General features: G+C 32.1%; 1 protein-coding gene across 5 annotated transcripts in view; it reads left to right on the top strand.

Annotated features, from left to right (window-relative positions):
• Positions 1-20,911, top strand: part of LOC129257224 (aspartyl aminopeptidase-like) — a 32,889-nt gene extending 11,978 nt beyond the window's left edge. For all 5 annotated transcript variants that reach the window (XM_054895502.2, XM_054895503.2, XM_064097073.1 and 2 more), the window contains 13 exons: positions 4,746-4,834; positions 7,405-7,518; positions 8,195-8,320; positions 8,950-9,074; positions 10,237-10,324; positions 11,292-11,399; positions 11,868-11,945; positions 13,344-13,427; positions 15,114-15,271; positions 15,740-15,779; positions 16,185-16,286; positions 17,179-17,346; positions 18,206-20,911. In XM_054895502.2, coding sequence (XP_054751477.2) covers positions 4,746-4,834; positions 7,405-7,518; positions 8,195-8,320; positions 8,950-9,074; positions 10,237-10,324; positions 11,292-11,399; positions 11,868-11,945; positions 13,344-13,427; positions 15,114-15,271; positions 15,740-15,779; positions 16,185-16,286; positions 17,179-17,346; positions 18,206-18,256 — 1,331 coding nt within the window. In that variant the 3' untranslated portion in view covers positions 18,257-20,911. The remainder of the gene's footprint in view (positions 1-4,745; positions 4,835-7,404; positions 7,519-8,194; positions 8,321-8,949; positions 9,075-10,236; positions 10,325-11,291; positions 11,400-11,867; positions 11,946-13,343; positions 13,428-15,113; positions 15,272-15,739; positions 15,780-16,184; positions 16,287-17,178; positions 17,347-18,205) is intronic.
• The last annotated feature ends 520 nt before the right edge of the window (positions 20,912-21,431 follow it).

Raw genomic sequence — 21,431 nt, 5'->3', positions numbered from 1 at the left:
TATGGAAAATACGTGTTTAGGGTGCTTTTCGAGACCCCATGGTCGCGCATGGTATCCACTCGTCAATGGAAGTGGCCCCCCCCCCCCCCCAGGTGATACCAAATTATTGGGGATAAAGCTCCTAGTCTTTCATAGGCTATTAGATGAATTTAAAAAAAAAAGATATTATTTTTGTCAATCTGTCTTGGGTAGATCAATGTTTTGATCTACTTTTCTATGAGGCGCCGAATGTACCAATATTATATAGAACAATTATTTGTTATATAATCATTATTTATTAAATAATAACTATTATTTATATATAATTTACATTTTATTTGTAAATAACTACTATTATATAAAATATCATTTCTAATTATTTATATATAATTCCAAGTAATACTTCATTATTTGTAAATAATAATAGTTCGACATTCCATTATTTATAAATAATGATTATTTGTTTTTCATTATTTATAAATAATGATTATTTGTTTTTCATTATTTATAAATAATGATTATTTGTTTTTCATTATTTACAAATAATAATTATTTGTTTTTCATTATTTATAAATAATGATTATTTGTTTTTCATTATTTATAAATAATGATTATTTGTTTTTCATTATTTACAAATAATGATTATTTGTTTTTCATTATTTATAAATAATGATTATTTGTTTTTCATTATTTACAAATAATGATTATTTGTTTTTCATTATTTATAAATAATGATTATTTGTTTTTCATTATTTATAAATAATGATTATTTGTTTTTCATTATTTATAAATAATTTGTTGAGTTTTCCTTTATTTATAAAATAATGATTATTTGTTAAATAATGAAAACGTCTACTTCATTATTTATAAATAATTTTTTCGAGTGCACCATTATTCTCATTATATATAAATAATCATTATTTAATGTTCGAGTTTTCCATTATTTATAAATAAAGATTATTTGTTAAATAATGAAATATCTACTTCATTATTTATAAATAATAATTTTGTTTCAATATCCCATTATTTATAAATAATCATTATTTATAAACAATTTTTTACAGTTTGCCATTATATACAAATAATCATTATTTATATACAAATAACCATTAATTATTAAATAATGCCATTATTTATTAAATAATGCCATTATTTATTAAATAATGCCATTATTTATTAAATAATGGAAAACTCGCTATAACATGCAAATGTGGGACCGCCCATGATATGAATATTCATGATGCGATTTCCTTTTTCGTGATTTTTCTTCACAAATTTTTGTCCATTTCCTCTTCATAATGACATTTCTTGAAGCAATTTTCTAGGGATATGGTCTGATTGTAATATTCTTTATTTTCTATATAACTTCGTCTTCGTAGAAATATCAAAAAGTGTAATTTTATACGATTTTTCCTACAGTTCACAATCCCCATAGGCGCGCGTGTATTGTAGGGACAACCGGTGAAATCGACGGAGTGCTCTTCATCGAAATACTACGTTGGTTGGTCCCCGGAAGTGGCGGGCGGAATTTAGCCCGAATCCTCGATGGAAGTCGATCAAGTGCATATGAGCTGAGAGAGTGAAATATCAGTGTACTTGTACAGGCCCTTCGACTTTTTATAAATATTTCTTGTTGCTTTTTTTGTTAAGTTAATTTTTCCTGGTGTAGAGATAAGTTTCAGTTCTAATAATGCACTTCAAATACATTTTGGAGTGTCTGTTTGAGGCGTTTGGGGCGATTTCACCCTGGCCCCAAAATGCTCGCAACGACAATACGGGGGCATGATGACCCCTAAATTTTTAAAAATTTATTTTTCTATTGAAAATTATCACAAAATTCACCAAAAGTGTGCACGAAAGCCTTCGTATTTCACTTTTAAAACTCCAAAAAGTGCCCAAATGACAAGCTTGGTCGCTTCGCTGTGTCGCTTTCAACTTGAGAACGTTTCCGCGTCTGCTTCCCCCCCTCCCCCCCTCCTCCGAAAGAAATTCTGTATACGGCCATGCTCTAAAGAGCCTGGCACATTGATTTATGTATACTTTCATTTTCATTATTTTTATCTCATTATCAACATGGCCTTACGCAGAATTTTTTCCAGGGGGGCCGGGGCCGCGGAGCATGACGCGCGTAAACTTTCTCAAAAAAATCTTGAAAGCGAGACAGCCACGGGACCAAGCGCAAATGACAAGCTTGGTCGCTTCGCTGTCTCGCTTTCAACTTGAGAACGTTTACGCGTGTCTGCCCCCACCCCCTGAAAGAAATTCTGTGAACGGCCATGCTCAAAAGAGCATATGGCACATTGATTTATATGTACTTTTCATTTTCATTATTTTTATCACATTATCATCATGGCCTTACACAGAATTTTTACCGGGGGGGGGGGGGAGCAGCTAGGACGCGCGTAAAGTTTCTCAAAAAAATCTTGAAAGCGAGACAGCGACGCGACCAAGCTCTAATGACAAGCTTGGTCGCTTCGCTTTTTCAAGATTTTTATGAGAAAGTTTACGCGCGTCCTGCTCCCCCCACCCCCCCCCCCCCCCCCGGTAAAAATTCTGTGTAAGGCCATGATGATAATGTGATAAAAATAATGAAAATGAAAAGTACATATAAATCAATGTGCCATATGCTCTTTTGAGCATGGCCGTTCACAGAATTTCTTTCGGGGGGTGGGGGCAGACGCGCGTAAACGTTCTCAAGTTGAAAGCGAGACAGCGAAGCGACCAAGCTTGTCATTTGGGCTTGGTCCCGTGGCTGTCTCGCTTTCAAGATTTTTTTGAGAAAGTTTACGCGCGTCATGCTCCGGCCCCCCTGGAAAAAATTCTGCGTAAGGCCATGTTGATAATGAGATAAAAATAATGAAAATGAAAGTATACATAAATCAATGTGCCAGGCTCTTTAGAGCATGGCCGTATACAGAATTTCTTTCGGAGGAGGGGGGGGGGGGAAGCAGACGCGTAAACGTTCTCAAGTTGAAAGCGACACAGCGAAGCGACCAAGCTTGTCATTTGGGCACTTTTTGGAGTTTTAAAAGTGAAATACGAAGGCTTTCGTGCACACTTTTGGTGAATTTTGTGATAATTTTCAATAGAAAAATAAGTTTTTAAAAATTTAGGGGTCATCATGCCCCCGTATTGTCGTTGCGAGCATTTTGGGGCCAGGGTGAAATCGCCCCAAACGCCTCAAACAGACACTCCAAAATGTATTTGAAGTGCATTATTAGAACTGAAACTTATCTCTACACCAGGAAAAATTAACTTAACAAAAAAAGCAACAAGAAATATTTATAAAAAGTAGAAGGGCCTGTACAAGTACACTGATATTTTACTCTCTCAGCTCACATGCACTTGATCGACTTCCATCGAGGATTCGGGCTAAATTCCGCCCGCCACTTCCGGGGACCAACCAACGTAGTATTTCGATGAAGAGCACTCCGTCGATTCACCGGTTTTCCCTACAATACACGCGCGCCTATGGGGATTGTGAACTGTTGGAAAAATCGTATAAAATTACACTTTTTGATATTTCTACGAAGACGAAGTTATATAGAAAATGAAGAATATTATATTACAATCAGACCATATCCCTAGAAAATTGCTTCAAGAAATGTCATTATGAAGAGGAAATGGACAAAAATTTGTGAAGAAAAATCACGAAAAAGGAAATCGCATCATGAATATTCATATCATGGGCGGTCCCACATTTGCATGTTATAGCGAGTTTTCCATTATTTAATAAATAATGGCATTATTTAATAAATAATGGCATTATTTAATAAATAATGATTATTTGTATATAAATAATGATTATTTGTATATAATGGCAAACTGTAAAAAATTGTTTATAAATAATGATTATTTATAAATAATGGGATATTGAAACAAAATTATTATTTATAAATAATGAAGTAGATATTTCATTATTTAACAAATAATCTTTATTTATAAATAATGGAAAACTCAAACATTAAATGATGATTATTTATAAATAATGAGAATAATGGTGCACTCGAAAAAATTATTTATAAATAATGAAGTAGACGTTTTCATTATTTAACAAATAATCATTATTTATGAATAATGGAAAACTCAACAAATTATTTATAAATAATGAAAAACAAATAATCATTATTTATAAATAATGAAAAACAAATAATCATTATTTATAAATAATTAAAAACAAATAATCATTATTTATAAATAATGAAAAACAAATAATCATTATTTGTAAATAATGAAAAACAAATAATCATTATTTATAAATAATGAAAAACAAATAATCATTATTTGTAAATAATGAAAAACAAATAATCATTTTTTATAAATAATGAAAAACAAATAATCATTATTTATAAATAATGAAAAACAAATAATTATTATTTGTAAATAATGAAAAACAAATAATCATTATTTATAAATAATGAAAAACAAATAATCATTATTTATAAATAATGAAAAACAAATAATCATTATTTATAAATAATGGAATGTCGAACTATTATTATTTACAAATAATGAAGTATTACTTGGAATTATATATAAATAATTAGAAATGATATTTTATATAATAGTAGTTATTTACAAATAAAATGTAAATTATATATAAATAATAGTTATTATTTAATAAATAATGATTATATAACAAATAATTGTTCTATATAATATTGGTACATTCGGCGCCTCATACTTTTCAAGAGGACATGTCATTTTGGTAAAAATTGTATGTGAAAATGACATTGTTTCATGATGTGTGTTCTGTTATTATAAAGCTGTGCAAGCATGTAGACTGAGGCTCCAGGATGCAGGATTCACTGAACTCAAGGAGAAAGAAACATGGTATCTACATCCTAATCAGAAGGTATACAAACTTTATTTACTTCAAATGTTCAAATGGAATGATCCCCCCCCCCCCCCTCCCCATCATTGCTGCAATTTGAGTCAACTTTCATTAATAGTTTAAGCAAACAAAGCCAGAATGATAACAAAGTCAATGTTTTTAAGTGGTTTGGTTTCATTTTAATACTATCAAGTAATAGAGATGAGCGTGCGAAGAATCCTGTACTAATAAGCAATCTGCTTATAATGGCAGTCCTCCTGTTAACTGTAAAATAATCTGTTTGTAAACAAGTGGAACTCTGAAAAATGCCCATTTACATATTTAGAGTGATTTATGTATTAATGGCCTTTCTCCTAGACCATGGAATGCTCACCCTTGATATGCCACTGAGGTTGGTGCAGAATAGAAAGAGAAATTTGAAGGATAGTCAGAAAAAATCTATAAAAAGGTGCTGTTGTCAAACTATGGTAGAATTCAATCTTTACATGTTATCAATCATTACTTTCCTCCTGACACTCATGATTTGTAGAAAGCTCTTTTTTCTCTGTTGAACTTTTTTTTTTAAACTCAGCAAATAGCCTTTATACACAAAACTTATTTGAAGGCATTAGAAATACAGAGCATTAGTAATGATCTTAGATAAAGTGCAATTTCGATAGCTTATCATCCAAATGAAATTTAATGACATCCAATTAATTAGCTTACAAGTGATCAAGCTGTAGTAATCACGTATTGAAAAGTGATTAACACAGTAAAGTTCACATCTCGCTGGGAAATTTGTACCCTCATATGTAGTGAACATGAACTGTTATCTACTTCATGAATACTATTTAAAAAAACTTTTCTCCTTTTAACTCCATTGTTGCCCCTTAATTCCACATTCTGCAATTGTAAAGAGATCAAATGAAATTTAAATGAAAAAAAATGAAAAAAAATTATTGGGTTGATAGAAAACTGAAGTCATTAGAAAGACAGGCTGTCAATTTAATTGTTATCTTACTTATTAAGGTTTACTAATAAAGACTTCCATCAGTTTTGTAATTTTCCAATAGTTTGCCATCCAATAAGTTTGAGTAAAATCCAACAGGTTACCGTAGCTTAAAATAACTGAGCAGGAAATGATTTCATCTTTTAATCTCACATTGTTAAGTACAGTCTGAAGAATGTGCTTTCTTTTTAAAAAGAGAATATCATGTAAGCTTCTGTTCTACAGAGCAATCAAGATAAGATTTAAATTACTGTAATCTGTCTTCTTTTACATTATTATTGTTATTATTTTTGGTATTATTGATATTATGATTATTGTTATTATAAACAAGACAAAAAATACACAGATTTATCAAGCACCCAATTGAATAAAATCTGATGCAAAGTCGGTAAGGTGACATGTGCCTTTGGGGGGGATTTACAAAGATAGGCTTTAATAAGATAAAAATAAGTTTCAATAATGGCAATTTCAGATGTACAGGGGGAATCAAACTTTGTTTCACATTATAATGAGAAAAGCAGCATATTTCATTTTACAGAATTCACGAAGAAATTGTGAATGGGTGACGCCATCAGTTCTCTCACTTGCATACTGGCCAGTATGTGCATCAAATGTTTTTAAACTACGCAAAACTTTAAAATTTCATCTCATTTGACATCCGATGAGTAGGTTTTCAGCATTTGGCTTTTATATTTTTCTTTTTTTTATTTAGCTATTTGTTGGGGGTGGGCCTGCCTTTTAAGGCAGTTCTTTTGCACAGGCATCCACATACATGATAACACATGAGACCAAACCAACAAATCATGCAGTATGTTCCTTACATAAACAAAATATAATTTACATGTACATAGATGAAACCTACATTATATCTGTGAAATCAAATTAATTCATCTATTTGACCCGTAATGACTCCAGTAAGCTTTCATTAAATAATCAAGAGAACTTTTATTTGGCAACGATCATCTGCCTTGTGACTTTCTAGGCATTTCTTGCATTTGTTACTAGTATACTTTCTCTGGACCCAAACATAGCTTTCCTTTGCCCCTTGTGGCCTTTTCCAGCTTGATTAATTTCAAACTTTTTTTATATAATCATGGCATCCCAAGATGAAATTGCTTTTATATCTAGCAATAAACCAAAATTTTATTATTTTAGGGGCTCAAAAAATATGTTGATTTTTTTTTCTGGGAAGGTGGCATCATTCAGATGAAACAAATAGATTGTATTTGTAGGCTTTATAAACATGCACGTATTCTATATTTTTTCACCTTATATTTTTATTAAGTGCAATTATGAATATAAATTATTGTTGGCTATGGTAAACTTGGCATGATTTGCAACATCCGGACTTTGCAAAAAAAAAAATTTCCAATGAAATGAGGTAGTTCATGCTGTATATTCATACATGTTGTTGCAATGCTCTTATATGAATTTTCAACTGTCATTGATATACTGGTGAAGTAAGAGACGCATCAGAGCTCAATAGAATCGACTAAGGACAGGTACTTTTAAGTTAACCCAAATTGACTTGGATGTACATGTAGCAAATCCTGCTTTGAATGCTGATAATCACCAATATTCATAAATTAACCCATTTTTTCAGTACTTTTTCACAAGGAACCAGTCAACCCTGATAGCATTTGCTGTTGGAGGAAAGTATGCTGCAGGAAATGGCTTTACTATGATAGGAGCACACACAGATAGTCCATGTCTGAGAGTAAGTTGGTTGATTCACATGTTTTTCCTCATCAAGCACATTCAGGATTGTTGTGTTTTATATATTAACAACTAAGATTGTGTGTATGTATATTATACAGAATTGAAAATCAATCCACTGACCCTTAAATTTCACTAAGCATGAAACTTAAGTGTGCATTATTGAGATGATCAATATATTTACAAGATAAGTCCATTTTGATCGTTTTGATTTTAAGAAAGGATGTTATAAAGCCTCTCTCATGTTTTGGTAAATCTCTATAAAGTGGGCAGTGAATACTCTCACATGTAAACTTGCTATTTTCACAATGGATGAAAGAAAGGGGGATTGAGCTGACTGACACTGTGTACTGTCTTCTATTGATATAACACTGGGAGAACTTTCAGAAGTAGCATTTTGGGGGGTTATTTTAGTGGTCAAGCCATACCAGACTCTGTTATCATTCTTGTCACCAGGTAAAAATAAAACTATTATTTACACCTTTCCATTAACACTGACTAGGAAATATATGGTATCTAAATCAAATTATTCTTAGTAATGTCTGGAAGTATACATAGTTTTGAATTTAAATACAACAGGCATTTGTTGCAAGGAATTTCTTGCCTCTTGATATTTAGACTTTAGTTTAAGTTCCTTACTTTAATTTTTGAAAGTCTCTTTGTTTCATCACACTCAGGTAAAACCAGTTTCAAAGATAGAGAAGCATGGATATGTGTCTGTTGGAGTGGAGACTTACGGAGGTGGGATTTGGAATACATGGTTTGATCGAGATTTGACTGTCGCTGGACGTGTTTTGGTCAGGGTGAGGTGTACTACTGTTTAGGATTTAGTACGAAAAAGGGGCTTTAAAATGTTGATATTACTGAATTTTGAATATATATTTTATAGATAAGACTATTGACACTGAGTAAGCCTTGCAGCCACTCTCTATTTTGAGAAGAGAATCTGAATATTTCGCCATACAATTTTCACCCTTGTCTTTGTATTTTCATTTGCCTTCATTAATGTTTATTTTAAACCATGTTGATTTCTTGGTTATTTTCTACTGTTTTGCAGCAGATGGACTGAATAGCTTTGTTTTATTTTTTGCTTGTCATGTTTTTCAAATATGAGACTTGATTTGCATGCATGAATTCAAACTCAACTGACCTCTGCACTTGTATGCGGAATGTCCTTTTGTATTTTTGAGCAAAATCATCTCTAATTGTATTTTAAAAAGGTGTGGAAGTCTGCATAAGGGTGAGATCATTGTATCAATTAACAGCTAAATAATATGTGCTAAAAACTAAGGATTTTTACTAGTGCTTTCTGTCAGAAGTTTCTTGTATAACAATATTTTACTCTGCACCCTGTGAATTCAGATTGTACATCCATGTGTTAACCAAAACATATTCTTATGCTTCTCTTTCTAATCTTTCTTCTATTGAACAGAATAATGACAAGGTGGAACATAAGTTGGTCCATATTGATCGACCAATCATGCGAGTCCCCAATCTGGCCATACATCTCAACAGAGCAGTCAATGAAGGCTTTGCCCCTAATAAAGAAAATGAGCTGTAAGTTTTTCAAGATCAGGGCATGGTAACACAAAGCTTAATAGGGTTGCACTTTACAGTTGATGATATTGATCAGAACGAGCAATCAACTATGCAGATTAGCTGTATGATCAACTGCTAAAGCATTGTAAATCGACCCCGTTTTTTTTAATTCATTGTTAATTGCAAAGAAAAATAATCAGCAGAAGCAAAGCTTACTACATTTAGACAATTAGAATGGAAAGTTCTGTCACTGAGAAAGTAATCTTGGGGATCTATTTTGCCATCTCTGTTAGCTTTTGATTTTTCCACTTTCTATTTTCTTTGGTTAAGGGGCCGTTTCATTATCATGATCTGAAATCCAGATCCATCCCGTTCAGTAGATAGACGGAGGGCGGGATAGGATCTCGGTTGAAATCGGAAGCAGCGTAGCAACCGCATTGCGAGGACAGGGTAAGAGCAGGCACTTATTCAGATAGCTGTGATCGGCGTGAAATTTTCCCAAATCAGAAATCACCCATTTTGAATTGTGGGGAAAGTGGGAAACACTAATGGCATAGTACACAGTCGTGTGTTGAGCGTAACCTGGTCTTTCCTGGGGCCTGTTGCATAAAACTATTTACCTGAGAAAACTCTGGTAAAAACTGAAAACTAAGGTTAGTCTGATTTCTGCCATTGACTTTAACACAGGGCAAAAAGTCTGGTAATAAAAACAACCTGAGTTTTCTCAGGTAAAAAGTTTTATGCAACGGGCCCCAGATGTACTAACAGCGGCGTGTGGACGTAAATAAGCCCCCGCTTAATTCTGTTCCTGCAAAGTATTTTTCTCTGGCTCCATGTAAAAGGTTCATTTTCCCCCGATCCTGCTCGATGTGCAGGTTTTCCAAATCCTAACAAGATCGGCAGAGTGGAATGGCCCCTTTATGTGGATTAAATAGAAATTAGATACATTCATCAAAATCATGTAAAGCTGTACAATTAAAATGTAACCATCTTTGGAAGAGTCCTTTGAATAAAAGTAAAATATGAAAAGCTAGCTTTTGGCGAAAAGTGTGTGTATTAAAGTTATGTACAATTTTTTTTTTCAGGTTTAATTTACTATTGTAGTAGATGTGGCTGAACTAAAACATTAAATTAATGAGATCTTTAATGTTGCATCATTTTGTAATTTGTATGATTAAAGGAAGCCTGTTTTGGCAACAAGCATCACTGCACAGCTGGAGAAAGTTGTTGATGAAAGTAACAAGGATATTTCAGTGCCTGCTGCCTTGGTAAGAATTGAAGAAACAAACCTTGTACAATGCCTGCCAATTTACAACTATACTCTCTCATTTTCTTTTTATCAAGTCTTCAATGAAAATGATTTTTCTTTTTTGTTGTTGTTTCTTTTTGGTATAAAACAAATTCTCAAGAATCGCATGTGGTAAATATTTAAGGGCTGTGTTTCATGAAAGGAAAGCATTACCAAGATATATGTTGAAAAAACACTAGAATCTTCATTAAGAATCAGTAATACCGGGTAAGTAAAAAGTCACCACCTGTTTGTAAAATTGAAATGAAAGTATATATGATTTGAATTCTTGTATTTCTGATCTTGATTCATGTCACTATAAATTCCTTAATCCTCAAAAGGAAGGTAATGGGAAGAAAGTCTATTTAATTGGTGAATTCATCCTAAGGGAAACGGGGAAGGTTTGGTTGCATTGAAATTGATGATTATTTTAAATATTATAACTACTTGATATTACTTGATGGTGGGATAAAGCCCACTGTTGTTCTGAAACTTAGGTATAATGTCTAATTTTCTGCAATGAAGAAAAATATATGATTATGAAAATGTCTGATTTTTTCCACTCAGATCCTTGGGAATTTCAGTGTATTTCTGAAATACAATTCTGATATACTCTAGGGCAAATTAATACTTTTAACCTAAGATGTGCTTCAGAATGACAAATTGGCCAAGAGATCTCTTGTTTGTTTTTATGTGTAAATCCAAAACCAAGACTTTTTACCTTTATGTTCTCTGCTCACTTGTGATAGGTTTGGCCTAATTTTGCCAATTTTGTTCATTCATTTTGTTAAGGCAAAATGTCATGTTTTGCCCTTTTCTTGCTTTCTAACAATCTAAACTAAAGAAACTGTATGCAATTATTTTTTTAGGTCTTACAACAACTGGAATTGGGCTTAAAAAGTTTGGATCACTGTTTATGTATTTTTCTATTCAAAATTCTTTAACAGAATGCGAAACATTCCCCTGTCCTGTTAAATCTGCTGGCAGCTGAACTTGGATCCTCTCTATCTGATATCATGGACTTTGAGCTCTGTGTTGCTGACACACAACCTGCAGTAAGTTGCTCTTTTTAAAGCCTGTTTTCTAAGTTTTGGTAAGGATGCACGTCACCATTCGAATTGATTACAGGATTATAAACATGCATGTTATAAAGAGGTGCTATGGGGAAAGTATGAAATAAAGATGACTTTTTTTTCATTATCTTGTTATTTTACAAGAAATTTTTTTTTTTTATTGGTGATCAGGTGCTCAATAAAAATAGAATATCTGCATTTTTCCATCTTTTGATATAAAATCTGTCCCAAGCATGGAATGGGCTTAAAATTTCAAGATATAATATACAACATTCCATGCTTCAGACTGTGTATATGAGAAATGCAATTACTATGAATTTGGAAGGGATAAAAACAATTCAGAGTTTCAGCTAATGTAATAATGTTGGTTGTGGAGGTTTTGTTTTGATCTATAATTTTTCATAAAAAATAAGACGAGGATACTAAGTTTTATTTATGTTTTTGTAACAGGTAGTTGGAGGAGCCTTGAGTGAATTCATTTACTCACCACGCTTGGATAATCTCTTCTGCTCGTTTGGTGCAATTCAGGTCAGATCATATTTTGTTGATAGATTTCTCGGTCTTTACCGTGTGTGTGTGTGTACATTTTCAATTTGAGATTGGTTTGTGGATACGACATATAAATCTATTAAATATCATTTATTTCTCTCACTAATTTTCTTACAGTCTTTTTTTTTTATTTCTTCATTCAAAACCAAAATAGGGAAGATACATACAATGAAAATAAGTCCAGATTACTTGTTTCTTTAGGACGAAGTACAGGACTAATAAAAAAATTACAGATACACAATATATATTATACAACAATAAAATTTCCATAAAATGATTGTACATTGCAGAAAAGAGAATTGAAATAGTAGATTAAGTACACACCCTTACAACTGAAATGAGAGAGCATAGAGAGGAGATGTCGATCGCGCTGAAAATTGGCACGCAGGTTGTCTGGGGCATAATCTACAAAATTGTATCGTAAATTATTTCATGCAAATTATTACGAAGTAATTATGCTAATTTATGCGTCATTAGTATGCAAAATCATACTTTTTCTTCTAATTCCCTAAATAAAGCTAAAAAATAATATATTTTTTTAATATAAGCTCTTTATGGTGTTCTTAGCAAATCTAGGTGAAAAAATTGCGATATCGGATCAACTTCTTATGTATCATATAGTATTTTGCAATTACATATTTCTTTGTTTTTAAGACCTTTTGTTTTTCATTGTTTTTTCGATGAACTTTGTCTGGGACACTTTTGAGATCGCAAACAGCATAAAACATATCCATTTAGACAACCAAAATTGAAAATAATCATACTTTTATGATTTTTGGTTGAAAGCACAATTTGCATTGCCTTTATACACGAAATCACGTTTTTGAGCAACATGTAGTCTGACATGCACTTACAAAATGTTGTGAATTTCGGAACCGTGTACCTGGGTGTCGCAAAATTGGTCTCAAAGGTGAAAGTAAAAAGTCAGCGAGCGGCACGGGCAAAAAATTTCGCACGGCGAAAATATTGCGTGAATCGTTGGGGGCCTCAGAGGCCCCTGCCTAGATAGGGTTAAAGATGACATATAACCCCACAAGAGCTTGTTTACTTATCGTACAAATGGTGTCCTTACATACTCTATTATTTACATGACGTAAAATCTTCTTGGTCTGTTACCATGATTGGGTGTTTTATAGAGGTCATTTATAAATATAAATTATTGTCTTATGCCCAGTTTCATATGTCTTGTGGTCAAAATACTTCGCTAATTGACAAATAATATTGCAGGATTTCAGTAGCTTGTAATATAAGCTTGTCACTTGCCATTGATAACAATGTTTATGAAACATATTTGATTGATTGGTTTAAACTTTAGAAAATGAAGTTTATGTTGAAAATAGTTTATTTATAATGGTCTATGTTGATTTATATGTACAGAGTTTGGTGGCCTCTTGTGAAACTTCCAACAGTCTTGAAGAGGATCCCAATATCAGAGCTGTAATGCTCTTTGATAATGAAGAGGTAATATCAACCTGTCCATTTCATCATCACAAACTTCATTGTTTATATTTTCTAATTATATTTCAAGGTGACAATTGAGATTCAATATCAGAACAGTACAAACTTTGACTGTAAAAGGATATTATCACAAAACCATTGGTTCAATTGATTCATTACATTATGTTATCTTTGTTGTTGATATTTCATTCAAATGCTAAAATTCAATATAAAAATTGCTACACTGAGCAATAGTGAAAACTTATATCGTGAAGTCTAAATATTATTTTTGTAAAAAAAAAGAGAATAAAGCCTTTGAAACCAATTGAATTGTATGAAACAGAAAAATCAAGTAAATCAATGAAAGTTTGAGAAAAGTTGAATGAATAATATAAACTTGTAAGTATTTTAATGTTGATAGAGATCAGTAATGCTAGGAGACACATCCATTGGCAATGTAATTAAGATGTCTGCGGGCCATTTCATAAAGCTATCCGTAAGTTAAGAACGACTGGTAATCCTTTCTTAATTCTTACGCGCTTAACCATCGCCAATGAAAATACCATTTACCACAAGAAAGGATCACCAGTCGTTCTTTAAGTCGCTCTTAACTTACGAACAGCTTTATGAAACACCCACCTGATGTCACATATGAACAACTCCCCCCATTACTTTGTACATATTCCACTTAAATTGTCTCTTTTATCTCATCTATCAGTACAGCAGGGATGTGTTGCAGTTGATTGCAATTTGATTTTCCACCAATCCAAATTGTGCATGTGGGATTTGAGGTTGATTTTTTAGTTGTGTTAACATGTTATTCTCTCTGCAACAGACCACATGTTTTTTTATGGGAGGACATGTAACAAGTTTCAAATGATATAAGAATGAGCAAAAAGTAATATTTATGGGTATATTTTTTGGTCCAAGGATTGAGTTCTACATGTGTGACAATAGGATCTCCATTTAGCAATAGTGTTCTCATCAGCATTCAAGTGCTCATAATTTTCTCTTTTTGTGTCTGAGTTTTCCCAAACTTTCATTGATCTTTTATTTTCTGTTTCCACACAAGTTAACTTGTTCCAAGGTTGTCATTCTCCCTGAATAAATATTTGCTGGTAATTTTTCGGTACATTCACATAAATGTAATTCTTTGAAGTGAAGAAGTCCAGCTGATATCCTTCAATAATATCATGATTTATATATATTTTGAATTTTTTTTTTTATAAATGCATATTTACACTAATGTTGCATGATGGTGAAGGTCATTTTGAATATTGATAAGAGTAGCAGCAGGAAAAAAAGATTATAAGATATATGAAATCACAGAGAGTGTCATCAATAAAAGTAAATTTTGTATTACTAGTATTGAAGTAGAGGGGGGGGTCACACTCATTCAAAAATTGTTTTTGTATAAAAGATCGTATTCATTAATACTGAAAAGGAATGTTCCTAATATTGTGTTCTTAATATTGGGATGGAATGAGAGATTAAAGCTTAGCCATAGACAAGTGCATTGCATTTAAGTGAGATGAATTTACTCTATAAAGTCCAAAGTGTTGTTTGCAAAAGAATACTTCGCATTAGAGATGTATTTATAATCATACTTTATAAAGTGTTTTGAAACATTTTATATGAAGTACTCTAGAAGTGAATTGTGATATTCATGTATTTTTATACCTTTGCCTTGATCTTTCTTGAATGATGTAGGTCGGTTCAATGAGTGCTCAAGGTGCACAATCGTCATTGGCTGAATACTTTATGAGAAGGATCTCTGCTGGAAGTCACCAAACAGCCTTTGAAGAGTGTGTTCCTAAGTCATTCCTTCTAAGTGCTGATATGGCTCATGCTGTCCATCCAAACTATGCGTAAGTATGAACATGATGATATTTATATTGTTTAACAAGGTTTGTAAGAAGGTTAATTTAAATACGTTTGAAGACAAAATGCAATATAATGCGATGATACCCTGGTTGATTAGATAATTCAAGGGGTGTGATAATGTTTATTTGATATGTTAATACTTTATCTCTCAATTTGAATTGGAAGAAATGGATGGAGGTAGTTAAATCAAGGGAATTTTAAATACTTGAATATAATGATTTTAAAGTTTGAGGCCACCAGATAAAAATACATGTGGCAAGTTGTTACCTTGATCATCCTTCAAATTATAAGCTTTTGTGGTGATTGCATTTCAATGTTATGAAGATATTCTCTGCATGAAGATCAAACATGATTAACTGTGTTCCTTTTCTCTCACTTTCTATTTATTTTTCTCTTTCTTTCGATTTCCTGTTTTCTCTATTTCTTTCTCTAAAACCCTCTGTCTATTACAGAGAAAAGCACGAAGAAAATCATCGAATTAATCTACACAAGGTAAGATTTTGTAGCAATAATTACTCAATATATCATAACAGTTTGCAAACATTAAAAGTGTTTCTTCACCCTTCTCCCACCACTCTAATCTCTTGGTTTTCTGCAAATGTCTACTAATTTGACAATATATTGATCACATACTATGTTTATCTGAAATTTTTTATTTATTTATTTATTAATCATAAATTTACATAATGGCTTTTGTGTTTATTGGAATCCAAATTGAATAGATTTTTTTTTAAAGAATAGCTTGCTTTAGCTTCTGAATGTCCAATTCTTTGTAAAATATTTATTGGAAAGCTTGCTTTAAAAGGGAGTGTTTTCTAAAGTGTATTGTATGATTTCATTTACCCATCTTACATTGAACAAAGCTATAGTAGTAATACTGTTTTGTCTGTTACTTAGGGCCCTGTTCTGAAGATCAACAGCAATCAACGCTATGCAACCACAGCAGTCTCTTCCACCATTCTTAAATTAATTGCAGAAAAGATTGATGTTCCGCTTCAGGTAAGACATATAGATGATAAAAATTCTTTTTTCTTTGTGGACTACCCCATAGTCTGCAATAATATTATGGTGTACCTTGTATGGGCAGTACTAAACTTTAGAAATAATGTCATTCAACTTTGTATGATTCCAAGAAGAGAATGGAATGTGCAAACAGGACTATTTCTGTTTAATCTTTTGTCTTCAAGCATTTTATCTCCACCAATTGCGTGGTTAGGATTTTATTCAAAGAAGGGGGTGGAGAATGATACAACTTTGCTCTTGACAACAAGTTTTATATGGAAATTTTCAATTTTCTTTCAGGGACTCTAATTATGATATTGCTTTACATAAATCAAGCCAGAATTGTATAATTCAAAATAATCATCTTTGATTAAAGTGATTCTTTCATTCTAATTTGTAAACATAAATTGTAGCTGTTGGTAAGGATCACAAAATGAGTTGGAAGTAAATCCACCAAACCGAATGTCCAAGCATTTGTTTTTGAAAATATGATGTGCCAAATGATTCTGATAAAATTTAGTGATTTCACAGTAATTAATAAAAAAAATTGGCATTCTTTTTCTCATATGCATATGTGTTTATTTTTTACAGCATAATTTGGTTTTCAGCCTAGATTTCATTATATCACAACATTCATTTAATTTCATGTGAATAATTTCGAAAAAGCTTTCTATTGAAATTATTACTCACTGAAACTCATGAATTTTTGCTTTAAAATTTTTAATATATAAAAAGTTTAAAATTGATTCCATTCCAAGTTTGATTAACAATCAAGATTGATTACTCACATGTTGTATTTGTACGGACTGATAATGGTACTCTGACAGTGTATAATCAAAATAAGTTATAAAGTTTTTGTAATCATGGTAGAATTTGCCTTGTTTTTTAGGAATTTGTGGTAAGAAACGACATGCCTTGTGGGAGTACAATTGGTCCCATCATAGCATCAAACCTAGGATTGAGGACAGCAGATCTTGGTTGCCCAATGCTCAGTATGCATTCCTGTCGAGAGATGAGCTGCACAACGGGTGTCTCACAGCTTATCCAACTCTGCAAGGTAAGACTATTCAATTCAATATAGATCAGTACTGTTAAATTACAAAACATCAGTACAGATTTACATATTGAATAAGATTTACTTGTGTAATTAGCAAGAAACACCCACTATCAAGTTGCCTTGCTTTGTAAGAGGATGTCCTGATATATCAATTGAATTTGAGATACCGAAATTTTTATATAAAACACAAAGGAAAGTTCATCTGTGTTGGTTGAAAATATGTAAAATTTTACCTTCTGCTCACAACACAAAGAAAAATCAAAAGAATTACCTCAAAATTTTTGGCTGCTAACTGCTGCCTTCTTTAGTGGTAAGTACTTAGTAGTGGTTCGAGGTAATTCTTCTGATTTTTCTTTGCGTAGTGAGCAAAAGGTTAAACTTTACTTACAAAGGAAAGTTCACTCTTAATCAAAATTGCATAGCAGCCGAAAATCAAAATGGCATAACTTTTGAGAATTTTTTTTTGTTTAAACAAAATAAGTGGGCAGAAGTATTCTTTAGCGTATTGACTAATTTGTAAAAAATGAAATCAATCTGTTGTGTGAACAAACTGCAAATGCAAGATTTCTACTTTTCATAGATTATATCCAAAGTATACTTTCATCTCATGAAGCCTTATTTTTCAGTATCTCTTTAACTACATAAAGATCCCTTTTTTGTTGACAAGATGTAGAGGTACTGTTCATGGTAGCATGAATAGATACAGTAGACTTCATAATAATTCAAAAGGATCTGCTTTAGATCTTCTCACTAAGTAGCAATGATCATAAAATATGCAGATTATTTGGCAGGCAAAGACAATTATAGATTTCTTGCCTCTTACATAAGAAAATCATTCTTTCTCTAATCTTATCCACAGGCTTTCTTTGAAGACTTCCCCTCTGTTGATGAAAGAGTGATTGTGGACTGAAACTGATTTTGAAGATAAGTGCAATTGAATACTGCCAGATTTTGACACAGCATCCAACCTTACTTAATAGCTGTTGCATATCTGGACTCCACTACTGACTGGCCAGATTCTCCATCAATATCTACCCCTTTTCATATACATTGATTCAGTACAATACTTTCCACTTTTAATTGAGTACTGAATTAGATAAAGCTGTATTTTATGTATATCTCTATATTATGAAATCTTTATGAAAATCGTTATATTGTCATTTTGATGCCTTAGCATTACTTATGAACTTATTACAGTCATGTGGTTTCTTCTTTTTGTATGATATTTATTGTTTCAAGTCGCTATTCGTTTTGAAATATGTAAAATAATTACATATCACAAATGAAAGCAAAGTGATTATGAGATTACAAAACATAGCTCAGAAATTTATTTGTATGAATGTAATATTCAACAAAGTGTTCATTTGTTATTCGTTTGTTCATCTTGAGTTGTAAACATAAGCTTTTCAATCTCATTTTCCATCCTTAAACCCAAGATATATATTTGTCTTTCACACTAGCAATTCTTAATCCTGAGCTATCTACTAAGGCATGCATGTTATTACATAGTATCACATCGCACAGTAATTGTCTTCTGCTTTTTTTGTATAGTTGGTTAATGTGGGTTGGTCAATCTTGGCAAAAATAAGTTGGTAAGGAGGAGATTAGACTTAACCCAATATTTTTGGGGTCAAGTCTCACAGATATCCTGGGGTTGAGCAGACTATTCGCAGTGTGAATGATGTGTAATAATTGCCATACTTCTTCATTATACTGAAATAAAGGGAAAATGCTGTCATTGAGAATGGGTACATAGGCCACATGCAGTAGGTGTTTAGTTCCTTGGTTTGCTCTAACTGTGGTGATAATATTTCCCATTCTGAACTTGGATGGAGCAAATAGGTACTTGGTAATAATCTCAAATGGAGAATTTTTGGGAGGTAATTGATTAGCTGTTAGAGATGTACCGTTGTGTAGTGGACACAGCAACACATAGGGGTGGGGGAGGCCTACTATTCCTTAATTGTTTCCCAAAGTGGTCCCCTTCACCCCTCAAAAATCAAAAGAAAAAAGATTATGAGGGAGAAATGTATATAGAGTTTCTGAACCCTCCCTCCTTAATATCTTGCATCCACCCTTGCTTACTCATCTTTAGTACTTTTTTTGGCCTGTTGTTTCTTTGTATTGTACTATTATGAACATTTAATTCAATTAAATATATGTTTATTAAGATTAATTTAACAAGTGTTCATTATGGTGTTTGTAAAATGACAGTGTATGATCAGGTAACAAAGCATGTACACCTGCAACAATGCTTACAAGTCTTGATTTATCCAAATTATTCAGGGTTTGGGTTTGAATTAAATATTATATGTAGACAGGTACTAGTCTGGTTTTTAGTTGTTTGTCTTGTTTTGAAATCTTGCAAACTGGTTTACATACAAATTTTGCATTCAAGCACTTGTCACCAGCGCTGCTGTCACAATGGAGTAGTGATTCAGTCATGTTATTGTAATAAATTTAAGAATTGTGTTCATTTGCTGTGTTAACTTGATTAGGTGACAGAAGCACATACATTATTCCAATTTCTGCAAAAAAATTATGGTATAGACTATAGTGACTATACTCTGTTATCTAATGTGGGCTTATGTATCTTTGATTTTGTTGATGAGTTAAAACTTGTGACTGTAGAAAATTGTTAATTTGATACTGGAGGACTACCTTTCAGAGGCAGCGGAATGTTTTTGAAAGTGAGGGCATGGGGCAAAAAATCACAATCAGATTGCAATTTTTATGTTTTTTGTACACATTTATAAAATATTTATAAAAGGGCTGGGCTGAGGCAACCTATCCCCCTAGAATTCCGCGGCCCCTGTCTTTATAGTCTAAATCAGCTTCTTCCAAATACATATGAAATGATTTATACTAGATCTGATAAGCAATCAGAATCCATTCTATATTTTCAGATACTGTAATGTATTAACCATTCATGTTTATGTTTTAAGTATGAGCAAAATAATGAAAAGTTAATTATCACGTACAACAGAATTGTGTTAAACAGCTTGAAAATGTAAGCCAAGTTATAAACTATGTGGAGAGAAGTTTCCTAGTAAAATCTAGATGAATCAATCTTCACATGATTTATGTTAACAAATTATACAAGTATATCAGTGAAGTGAATAATTTTGATTATTTTGATTGATTATCAATTTTTTTCTTCAAAGAATATACTGAAAAAGAGCTTTATTTAATGATCTACAGCATAAGTATGATTCTATTCATCAATTATTATTCGCATAATAGAACCCTAAATAAGAAATGATTCATATAAGCCTTTTTTTAAATATTAAGATTCCTGCAGGGAAGATGTTCATGTCACTATTTGTTACCAACATGCAATTGGCAGTGAAGGTCATGGGGGAGGGGTGATCCACCCTTTTTTATCCCCTGGCTGCTACATAGGTAAAACAAAATTGTTTAAAAAAACCCCCAGATTTTAGGGTATTTGAAATAAGCAGTCAGATATGCATTATATTTGATAAGATAATGTTTTGCTATGTAATATATGCAACCTCAAAGGTAATGCGTATTTTGAATAAAGTATACTATCAATCTAATCATTTTACATATTGATTTTGGTGTGTTCATACTTGTTTACATCCATCTAGGCATTGATCAAGAGAAAGAGGTCCTTGGATTTTTAAACAAAGTGTGTGAAAGAGGCACAGACTCACCTTCAATGAATAAAGTCATGAAAGTTTATATGTCTTTAAAGACAATTGTCACTTAGGAAAATGTTTTATGTGGTAGTGTTATTAGAGAATCAAAGGCCAAGTTGATTTCAATGAAAACTGAAAGTCGCAAAAGCATAACAATTGAAATTGACAGATGCAGTGGTACACCTGTACATCTTGAGCTGTACGCAGGCTCATGTTGTGTATGGTGTAGTGGTTTTTACTCCATCTCCTAATCAGCGAATCATGGGTTCAAATCCTACTCCAGGCTTTAAATTATATTGAATTGGGATTAAAACCAATCATATCATTTTGGAACAGATTTAAATATTTGTCATTTAAAGGATAAAATGCATAAAATTAATGAGTTTATTTATCAGAATATTACCCATTGTATACTTCAGAATCATG

This window comes from Lytechinus pictus, chromosome 3 (genome assembly GCF_037042905.1).
Source record: "Lytechinus pictus isolate F3 Inbred chromosome 3, Lp3.0, whole genome shotgun sequence".
Lineage (NCBI taxonomy): Eukaryota > Metazoa > Echinodermata > Echinoidea > Temnopleuroida > Toxopneustidae > Lytechinus > Lytechinus pictus.
The sequence above is the reverse complement of the archived record's forward strand: the minus strand, read 5'-3'. Positions and strand labels throughout refer to the sequence as shown.